This window comes from Drosophila kikkawai, chromosome 4, assembly GCF_030179895.1.
Source record: "Drosophila kikkawai strain 14028-0561.14 chromosome 4, DkikHiC1v2, whole genome shotgun sequence".
Classification (NCBI taxonomy): Eukaryota; Metazoa; Arthropoda; class Insecta; order Diptera; family Drosophilidae; genus Drosophila; species Drosophila kikkawai.
Genome location: NC_091732.1, coordinates 215,398 through 226,106, shown reverse-complemented (window position 1 = coordinate 226,106; position 10,709 = coordinate 215,398). Strand labels below are relative to the sequence as shown.

Genomic DNA, 10,709 nt, shown 5'->3' with positions numbered 1-10,709 from the left:
CCCAAGACTATTTTTTGAAATTTTTAATTTGTGAGTTTTTGGGGTTTTAATATGAATGTTTTGGGTGGGCTATTCAAGTGAGCGGCAGTGTATTTTTTACACTTCATATTTACATACATATTTACATAATACATATAAAGAAAAACAATAAACATATATAATACATATAACGAAAAAACAATTAATCATTAAAGCTTATTCTAGATATTTCTTCGGACATTTCCATTGCTCATCACCTCCAAGCAATTATGGCCGGAATTATTCCTGCGACCGGCACCCAACATATCTATAAAAAAAACACGAAGATGAGACAAGATGATGAAGATATAGTTTAATCGTGCTTACCAAATATGATGCTAAGTGACAACAGTGAATGTCACGACAAAAGAGAATATATTTTGTTTGAGCATGATTAATGTGATTAAATTTCTTTACGTTTTACACGTGTGTATTTAGCGTTGCCAATTTAGCTATTTTACCACGGGAGTTAGTTTTTTCTTAGCTTTTTGAAAACAGATGCCATCTTCACACTTAAATACTTCGTAGCATTTTTCCGTTTGAATGGCGAGTGATAGATAAAATGCCTAAAATATATTAAGCTTAGTACTGTGACGACGAAAATCCGTCCAAACTCCATATAAAAAAAATGTGTGAAAAAAAGAAGAAGAAGAAATTTGTGCCTCGTCGATTTTGCCGGTACTCTGACGACGAAAATAATGGCTGTTCAATTTGAATGGCGTTGCCAGATCAAGATAGTAAACAGCTGATATCGTGCTGTAAAAAGAATTCATTTGATTTATTCGTATACCCCTAATGGAGGGAGAGTTGAAGGAATAAAAAATATTTATAGGACCGAAAACCATTCTGCCCGCGAAGAGAAAGTGACATTGAATAGTGAGGTCAAGGGGAAGCTCATAATACGGGACTTAATAGGGTCTTCCCACACACCGTCAAAGCGCATCTACCGTCCGTTGAACAAACGGTCTATAAGGTTTTGCCGTTCCGAATTTTCTCAAATGGACCGCGAATTTTCTCAAATGGACCCAATTTTTACTTTTTAATATATACCGCCTGCCTCTACCTTATTTTAAAGATTTTGGATGCCTTTTCCACCTATAGACACTCATCGGGGAATTTGCTCTTTGTTAGGGAAAAATCATTAGAAAAACTAAAATTCCTTGTCATTTAATTCATTTAAATTTAGTGCGGATAAATTCTGACGCAATCTGTGCTTTTCCGGTTGTATAACAGCCAAAATAAATTGGTAAATGCTCCATTTCAAATTTGCACTTGCCAATTCGACAGTCTTTGTTTACGTTTTCATGAGCCACAACTGTGCTTTATCGTAGCTCTGTGGGAACACGAGTTTCAGACAGTATTAGCGGCGAAATACCAAAATCCAATCCGTTTGAATTCATCTTTATTTGTTTACAAACAACAAACAGCTTTTCAGTATTACCCTTTTCATGGCGTTTTATGGCTTTTCATTAATTTTGTTGGTCACACTGGTTACCGAGCAAATTAAATATCGATTGATTGACTTTGCACCAATTTAATTTAATTGCAAATAACATTTTTAGAATATATTTAATAATTAATAATATTATTTTTAATTAATAATTAATTTTTTTTTATAATACTAATAAAAAAATAACGGAAAAACCACAGTCTGTGTCAGATTTTATTCTGACAAACTTAAAACTAATTAATTGACGAGAAATTTGAATTTCTGAAATATTTTTCTGTAACCAAGAGCAAATGCCTCGAAGAGCGTGCATGGCTCCTAAAAGTTATAATATCTACATCTTTGTTAACATTTTCGTACTGAAAGGTCAAAATTTCACAATTAAGATATTTAAACCATAGTTGCACCGAATAACTATTCTCTTACTTTTGTTAACAGAAGGTCGTCAAATTTGGATGCATACCGGATGCGGTACAAAGTAAGGAATTTCGGAACGGCAAAACCTTATGAACCACCCATCCATCAATTATGAACTGACGGGGGATGCAGATGTGAGTTCTGTGGGAAGACCCTGTAACTTGGATTTGCCTCACAACAAACGTAAATGAAAGTTTGAGTAGTGGAATCCTGGTATAAAATAATATTTTGGTATGTTGTGGTGTTCCAATAATGGTCGCACTGAAATATTAGTCGTAAATTATATTTTTGCTTTAAAATACATTTGTGGTACGTGTAAGTAGGCATTAAATATATTTTTTTAAATTAATTTAGACCAGTAAATATTATAATACATAACTTGATAGTCTATGTTATGCGTTATACCTAATAACTTTTATTTTAAAAGCGGAAAAACGTATATATGTATGTGTTTGTATATGTTGCACCATATTTATTGAATTTTAATTTGGTTATACCATTTAGGTTTGATCAGTAAATATTTGTAAAAAAAGAAACGGAAGATATAGTTGTTTAAATAGCCATTTCGGATAAGTTTACGGGTGTGAATTTCACAATATAAATTTTAAATGCGTGTGTGTGTGTGTTACATGTGTAGATTTCGTTAGTATTGTATGGTGTTATTTAAGGTTATGTTTGCTATTTTTCGATTTATTTTACTCCAAAGACCTTTGTTTATTGCCTATTTAATACACACCTAACAAATAATTTTGTGTAAATTCTTTATAAATCTAAATTGGAGGTCCTTTTAATTAGTGTTTTTTTTTTTCAGACATCCATAGTTTTAATTGAGGCATACATATATATACATATGTTTATGTACATATGTATGTATGTACATAGTACATGCAATTTGCTTAAGATGAATGTTTCATTTTCCCCAAACTTTAAAAATTTCGCACTTTTGCACTTGCTATTTTTCCATTTAATTTATTTGTTTTTAATTTTAGAATTTATCACCAAACAATTTATCACCCTAACATTAACTTTTTTTTATTTATTCCCATCGAATTAAGCGTCAGCCAACGAAAAATATTGAACCAGCTAAAGATCGAAGTCAAACCATGACAGATTCAATGAAATTTGGGCCAGAATGGTTGCGCAATATGTCAGCTGAGCCTTCCGGCGGCTCCACAAGCACCACATACAGCGTAAATGCTGCTGGCGGTGTCAATGCTGCGACATCTGCCTCAGCTTCGCGTAATTTCTTGTTTCCTGAATACCGTTATGGCCGCGAGGAGATGTTGTCCCTTTTTGATCGCAACTGTTTGTTGCCGCAAATTTTGCCATCATTTAAAAAGTTGTTTGTGGAAAAAGTACAATATCCATTAGCATTAACGCCGAGCTCTGAAGAGGATAATAATCCAAATCCTATAGGAAATAGCGTAAGTTATTGCTTTTATTATACCCTTGCAGGGTATTATAATTTCAGTCAGAAGTTTGCAACGCAGTGAAGGAGACGTTTCCGACCTTATAAAGTATATATATTCTTGATTAGCATCAACAGCCGAGTCGATCTAGATACAGTGGTGCTCATAGACTTAAGCCACAAGACTTCAACCAAGAATTTTAACGAAAATTAAGAAAAGTTTTTATTCCACAGCTCCAATTATTTGTGTCACATTAGTTCTATATATCAATGTTCTAATAAAAGAATAACCAAGTTATAAAAATATATATTCAACGAAAAATTAAAAAAATCTGAGACCAACCCCAAAATGTCCTGCTCACATACTTAAGCCACCTGGAAGAAAATGATCCAAAAAGTTAAAATTTGCCCAATATTCCTTATAATTTTAATAAATTTAGTTTAATATTAAGTGGGATGACCTTTCTGATTAAGAACAGCGGAGCAACGCTTTGGCATTAAGCCCACAAGACGTGCGCACTGTTGAGGGGTGATTTTCTTCAACTCTTCCTGCAAAATATGCCAACATCTTTTTTTTTTTGCTGTTTTTTTTGGCCAACGACTTGTTTAAGAATACCCCACACGTTCTCTATAGGGTTCAAGTCGGGGATCTGCGGTAGCCATTGCAAAACATTGATTGTCTCTTGGCTAAGCCACGACTTGACTATCTTGCTGGTGTGTTTCGGGTCGTTGTCCTGTTGAAATATCCAGGCAAGTGGCAAATTATCGGCATATTCTCCAGATAAATTGTTAATAAGGATGTCCCTGTACATTTCGCCGTTCATAATGCCTTCTATCTTCTTTTGGAGACCTACGCCCGATGCGGTGAAACAGCCCCAGATCATAATCGAAGAGCCACCATGTTTAACGGTCTTTCTCGTGTATTTGGGGTACAATTGTTTGTTGGGAGGACGTTGTACATATGGTTTACCATCACTCCCAAAGACATTAAACTTGGATTCGTCGCTCCAAACAATCAAACATACACGAAAAAGATCGTTAAACATGGTGGCGCTTCGATTATGGTCTGGGGCTGTTTCACCGCATCGGGCGTAGGTCTCCAAAAGAAGATAGAAGGCATTTATGAACGGCGAAATGTACAGGGACATCCTTATTAACAATTTATCTGGAGAATATGCCGATAATTTGCCACTTGCCTGGATATTTCAACAGGACAACGACCCGAAACACACCAGCAAGATAGTCAAGTCGTGGCTTAGCCAAGAGACAATCAATGTTTTGCAATGGCTACCGCAGATCCCCGACTTGAACCCTATAGAGAACTTGTGGGGTATTCTTAAACAAGTCGTTGGCCAAAAAAAACAGCAAAAAAAAAAAAGATTTTGGCATATTTTGCAGGAAGAGTTGAAGAAAATCACCCCTCAACAGTGCGCACGTCTTGTGGGCTTAATGCCAAAGCGTTGCTCCGCTGTTCGTAATCAGAAAGGTCATCCCACTTAATATTAAACTAAATTTATTAAAATTATAAGGAATATTGGGCAAATTTTAACTTTTTGGATCATTTTCTTCCAGGTGGCTTAAGTATGTGAGCAGGACTTTTTGGGGTTGGTCTCAGATTTTTTTAATTTTTCGTTGAATATATATTTTTATAACTTGGTTATTCTTTTATTAGAACACTGATATATAGAACTAATGTGACACAAATAATTGGAGCTGTGGAATAAAAACTTTTCTTAATTTTCGTTAAAATTCTTGGATGAAGTCTTGTGGCTTAAGTCTATGAGCACCACTGTATGTCCGTCTGTCTGTCCGTCTGTCCGTTTCTACGCAAACTAGTCCCTCAGTTTTAAAGCTATCTGAATAAAACTTTGCATATAGTCTTCTATATACTCTCACTGCTATATATGTCGGAACAGACCGGATCGGACGACTATATAATATAGCTGCCATACAAATGTTCGATACATTTTTAGAAAAAAAATTATAAATGAGCCGTTTTTCAACATTTTCGCATCATTTTTGAGATATTGTCATTTTATATTATTTCAGAATTTCGGTTTTAATTTTTTGAAAATCTGACGACTATATCATATAGCTGCCATAGAAGCGATCGGTAGATGTAGAGAAAATGTAAATCTGGGAATGCAAAACTGTAACTGTCAAACTGTAAACATAATAATATAGGTAAAATGTAATGAAATAATATCTGCAAGGGTATATAAACTTCGGCGAGCCGAAGTTAGCTTCCTTTCTTGTTTTGATTTTATGTTAAAATTTTATAAATAAATGATGTAATTTGGATTACAGGCGCGACCTGCTTGGTTGCAGCGTTCCTCAGGAGGCTTTGGCTCTTCCTCGCGTGGAACTGGACGCGGTGGAGCCGTTGATCGAGGCCGAATGAGGGGTAAATCTGTATATCATCCAATATATCAACGTCCCAGTGGGATTTTCGATGAAAATTCGACAGCAACTTCTGCAATGAATATCAAGGTAATACCGGAAATAATAGAGTAAATAATAGCAATTCATTAAAAATATGGGTTTTAATATAGCAGCCCGTCGAACGTAATTGGATTGATCGGAATGGAACTGGGGATTCGGCGATATCCAATAACACCTCGACAACAACAATGAGTGGTGGAGGAGGAGGCGGTGGTGGCATTCTAGACTGGAATGGTACGCCAAGCTCGAGTCCGCGAAAGGAGTTTGCCAGTCATCATCGCAACAGCAACATGGAAAACTGGCGACGAACTCGAAATGAAGATGGTTCCGGGGATGGTCCAGTAGTGACTGGCAGTGGTTCAGATATGGCCACCGGGTGGCGAAGCGGCGGCGGTGCAAATTCTAATAATAGTTTTGGTACAAACAGTCATCGATGGGGTAGGCTTTTGCAAGAGCTCATTTTTTAATATTACTAAAAGTTTAAAGCATATAACCTTAAACTGCAAACCAAAAAAAATCGTAGAAGTTTATTTTTTTGATACCTCTTTTTTTTTTTTAGGAAGATCAACAAGTTGGCGTGACGATGACTCCAATGTCGATAGTCAACAGACAAATGTTATGATGCATCGTTCCATTTCCTCTGCGGGCACTTTAAGCATTGATCGTGAAAGGAAACAATCGGGAATGGGAACGGTTCACACTTCTGCCCGCGTTTCAACATCCTGCGTGAAGAGCGCTCAAATGTGGCCTGGTGTTGAGGCAGCCGTAAATGAAGATAATTTACCGGAATGGGCAATGGAAAATCCATCTGAAGTCGGTGGGAGCTTTGACGCCAGCGGTGCTTTCCATGGAACTGATCATGATAATAAGGATAAACCGATAAAAAATGCATTAGAAAAGACTGATGCTAAAATAGAAACGAAAATTATAAAAGATCAAAGTAGTGAAAATGAAAATGAAAAAATTCACGAAAACTGCTCTAATGATGCACAATTAAATACGACCAATAAAGACAACTGTGATGTAACTGCAATAGATTCAAAAACTACGCACGGTACAGACATTTCTGATAGAATCAAGGAAGTAGCTGTTGAAGTTGAGAAATTGATAATGGATGATGATAACAATCTAAGCTCTAGCAACAGTCAGAGATTTGCAGCTGCTGACCTTATAATGGAATCAAATGCAATTAATGAAAGTGCAACATCAGGCGAGGAATTGGCTGCTCCATCTTTACTTCAAAATGCTCCGTTTGCCGATCCGATTCATTTAAGTCATCTGCAACGTCACCAGCCGCAACAATTACATCAGCAGCAACAGCAGCCAGCGCCGCAACATTTCTCTCTCCTTTCGCCTGGACCATCATTACATCAACATCATTCGCATTTGATGAATTCCTTGAATTCGAACATTAACGATTTGTGGTTCTATCGCGACCCACAAACGAACGTCCAGGGACCGTTTAGCCCTTTAGAAATGACAGAGTGGTATCGTGCAGGTTATTTTAATGAGAATTTATTCGTTCGTCGCTTTGCGGACAATCGTTTTCGTCCGTTGGGCGAACTTATAAAATTTTGCCATGGAAATATGCCTTTTACGCACAGCCACCTATTGCCATCACCGTTAGAATTGGAAATGGAAATAGGTGATCAAAAGCCGTTACTGGAAGGAGGAGGCCTGCGAGGTGGAAATCAGCAGCAGTTACTGGAAAGGGGTAGTCTTCCTGTTGGAAATCACCAGGAGCGTTTACTAGAGGGAGGAGTTCAGCAACAGTTACTTCCAACAGCCGCTACGCTTCCAACTGTTGCACTGTCAACCGCTGCACTGCCCATAATTCCCTTGCTTTCACGTAAACATCCAAATGATGAGCCCCTTAAAGCCAATGCAACGGCCGCCGCTGAAGCTCTTACCTTGGCCATTAAGGGAAATTTAATGGGTAATACATCACAATTGCTATCGATGCGGTTCCAAATGCTGCAAGATCAATATGTTCAGCATCAAGAATACCAAATACTTGCGGAATTGACGAAAAACGATTGTTTCCAGCGGCTTTCGGCTATTGAACGTGAAGCTATAGTACGCCGAAAAGTACAATTAATTGCTCTTCCCGATTATTTAACTAGTTTAAATGGCTTAGGTAACACTTTGTCCGTCATAAATCCAATGGCAGGTAGAGAACTATTTAATTTGGTGGCAGAGCAGAGTAAAAAGGATCAACATAGTGTTCAACAACGGTCAATAGTTGGTAATAATCTATTAGATGCTAATAACTTTATATTGAATGCACAACTAATGCAACAACAGCAGCAGCAGCAGTTAATAACCCCCAAACCTGAAGACTTGCCGCCAAGAAATGATTTGGATTTGTTAAATGAGTATAATTTGCGAATGTTATTACGTGGCAACGGTCAGCAGCCAACAGTTGCAGCAGAATCTCCTCAGCAACTTCATTCTTCGGTGGAAGAAACACAAATGTTAACTGCTCAAAACTTAATGATACCCATGTGGCTGCCTCCCCAGTCAGTGAAGCCTACAAACACCTCTTCGCAATGGCCAAAAGGAACGCTATGGGATGTGGCTACTTTGGAAGAGGAACAGAGTCAACAGCAGCAGCAACTAATGATGCAAAAAGAGCAGCAACAACCAAGTAGTAGTTTTGTGGACAAAAAACTTCCTGAGGAAGACCTGAAGAATGAACAGAGATCCTTGGAAGAACCCCAGGAACCCCACGTTGTAACAGATGTACATCACGAAGATGTAATTAAATCATTGAATGAACCATATAAAACAAAGGAGTATAAGCCATCAACTAATAACAAATTAAATTCAAATATCAGACAACAACAAAAGCAAGTCAACGATGAGGATCAACGACGAAGAGAGCAGACAGAGGAAAAGCGACGCCAAAAAGAGGAGCGTAAGCGACAACAACTAGAAGAGGAAAAGCGTAGGGCCCTTCAAGATGCGGAAGAAAGAGCCCGACAAGTGCAAGAGGAAAAGGAGAGACAACAACAAATACAAGCCCAACGTCGTAAAGCTCTGTTAGGTAGCAATAACAATGCTCAACCTCAATCTACGAAGGATTTATGCTTAAAAACCACCGGAGACCAGTCACAAGAGCCACAGAGATCCTCTGTCCGTTTACCAGCCACATCCTTAGCGCCTTGGTCACTCGCGCGATCATCGAATTCTAATAGCACCGTTGCCCCCGGTCTGGCTGAGATCCAAAAAGCAGAGCGTCGCGAGCGCCGGGCTGACCAACAGCGTCATCAGGAGCAACTTGACAAGCGATCCCGTGCCAATGCAGCAGCTCAAGCTGAAGCCAACGATGTTCTCCTTAAATGGCAATCGGTGGCATCAACTCCCATGCCAGTTATGAGTCTAGCGGAGATTCAAGCGGAAGAAGCCAAGCGATTAACGAGTGAGCTTCGAAGGGATATAGAGCTTCAGCAGCATCTTGGTACTGGATCATTACCGGGAGGAGCATCTTCAGCAGCGTCCGGAGGAGGAGGCTCCACGATGTCCAACATTTGGGGTAATGTCAATAAGGCATGGAGTGGTGCCTCTCCACTGACTCTTTCTGGTTCTTCTGGTTTATGGGATGAGACATTAGGTAATCATCATCAGAATTCATATTATGGAGGAGGAGGAGCTTCTTCCACTGCAGCGTCCACCGCCCCCAGGTCTTCGTCAATTCTACAGACACAGAATAGATCTAACACGAACCCCCAAACATCGCCACGAAATCTCCGAAAATGTCAAACATTGCCTGCTATTAAACCACAAAATCAATCCGAGAAAGTGAAACCAAATAAGAAAACAGTTGCAGCTTCAACTGAGGAAAAGGATAAAGATCGAAAGCCACAATTCAAGGGGCAAGCAGATCCCTCAGTAAGCAAGGTTCATGAGTATGAAAATGAGTTTACCAACTGGTGTATTAAGAGCTTGGACAATATGTCTGCCAAAGTTGATGGTAAATATTATTATTATCCCTTTTTTTTAGTTATACTAGTTAATAATTTCATAAATCAAATATTTTTTTCAAAAGAAAAGCAAAACTAACTAGAGATACACTATTGGTTAAAATACTTATACGCGAATGACTTGTTTAAAAAGCTTAATGCAAAAATCCACTATAGTTTTTGAAGTTACACTAGATAATGAAAACAACTATCACAAGGATTTCACATTTAAAATTTAAAGACTGGTCTTGATTTTATCTAAAACCCATAAAAATGGGTTGGTCCAAATAAGAAGTACAGAGTGCCTATAACTAAAAACGTCGAATATTTTTGACTTTTTTTTTTAGTAGTTATCTTATTTTAGTATCCAGTAAAACCACTCGTATCTTTAGCATACTAGCAATACGTTTGTAGAAGTCACTACTAGAACCTTATGCCAGGTTTTTTAAAAATGTCTTCAGAGTTCTTAAACGTATTGGTTTCTATTCGACCTTTCAAGTCTGCCCAAAAATTTTCGATTACATAAAAATACAAAACAAAAAGTGTTCCGTGCTTAAATTTGGAATTCTTATATCATTTTTCCTATAGTGTTTTTTGAATATTTTGCCATAGTTTTTTAACCTTACGTTTGTTTTGCCATATTTTCTTTCAAAACAAGGTTTTCTGCACTTAATAGATTGCAATGCAGACATTTGGTTGAAAAACTTGACTTTAGTTTCTGTAAATTTTTTTATGTAACTAGTATTTATAAGTTCCACCGGGACCAAAAATTAAAAATCTTTTTTTGTAAGTTTTCAGGTGGATTAAGATTCTCTGCATTGCAAACTTCTCACTAAAATTTTATAAAAATATAAAAAGGGCATGTTTTGTTTTGATGATAACTTCTAAACCAGGGCAGTAATCTTTGACTTTTGCTTTCTAACATCACTCAGAGAATGTAAAGACTCGAAAGTACACGTAAAAGAAAAAGTAAAAAATTTTTGATTTTCGTTGTCACTTCCTTTTACGTCTAAAT

At 37.5% G+C, this 10,709-nt stretch overlaps 1 protein-coding gene and 2 long non-coding RNA genes across 6 annotated transcripts in view; 1 reads left to right on the top strand and 2 right to left on the bottom strand.

Annotated features, from left to right (window-relative positions):
• Positions 1-8: 8 nt before the first annotated feature.
• LOC108072472 (uncharacterized) lies at positions 9-639 on the bottom strand. Its single transcript, XR_001770621.3, has 2 exons — positions 346-639; positions 9-286 (listed from the first exon to the last, which is right to left on the bottom strand). It is a non-coding gene; the product is annotated as an uncharacterized lncRNA (long non-coding RNA).
• A 1,433-nt stretch (positions 640-2,072) lies between these two features.
• Gyf (GIGYF family protein Gyf) overlaps positions 2,073-10,709 on the top strand; it is a 12,318-nt gene continuing 3,681 nt past the window's right edge. Inside the window, exons 1-5 of one of the 4 annotated variants that reach the window (XM_070287604.1) lie at positions 2,073-2,197; positions 2,938-3,306; positions 5,598-5,780; positions 5,843-6,170; positions 6,292-9,705. In XM_070287604.1, coding sequence (XP_070143705.1) covers positions 2,986-3,306; positions 5,598-5,780; positions 5,843-6,170; positions 6,292-9,705 — 4,246 coding nt within the window. In that variant the 5' untranslated portion in view covers positions 2,073-2,197; positions 2,938-2,985. The remainder of the gene's footprint in view (positions 2,198-2,937; positions 3,307-5,597; positions 5,781-5,842; positions 6,171-6,291; positions 9,706-10,709) is intronic. The other 3 variants (XM_017163630.3, XM_017163627.3, XM_017163628.3) reach the window with 3 other exon arrangements.
• Positions 6,169-10,709, bottom strand: part of LOC138929040 (uncharacterized) — a 22,614-nt gene continuing 18,073 nt past the window's right edge. Inside the window, exons 2-3 of the long non-coding RNA XR_011445466.1 lie at positions 6,275-6,585; positions 6,169-6,204 (exon numbers count right to left, since the gene is read on the bottom strand). This is a non-coding gene — a long non-coding RNA (uncharacterized lncRNA). The remainder of the gene's footprint in view (positions 6,205-6,274; positions 6,586-10,709) is intronic.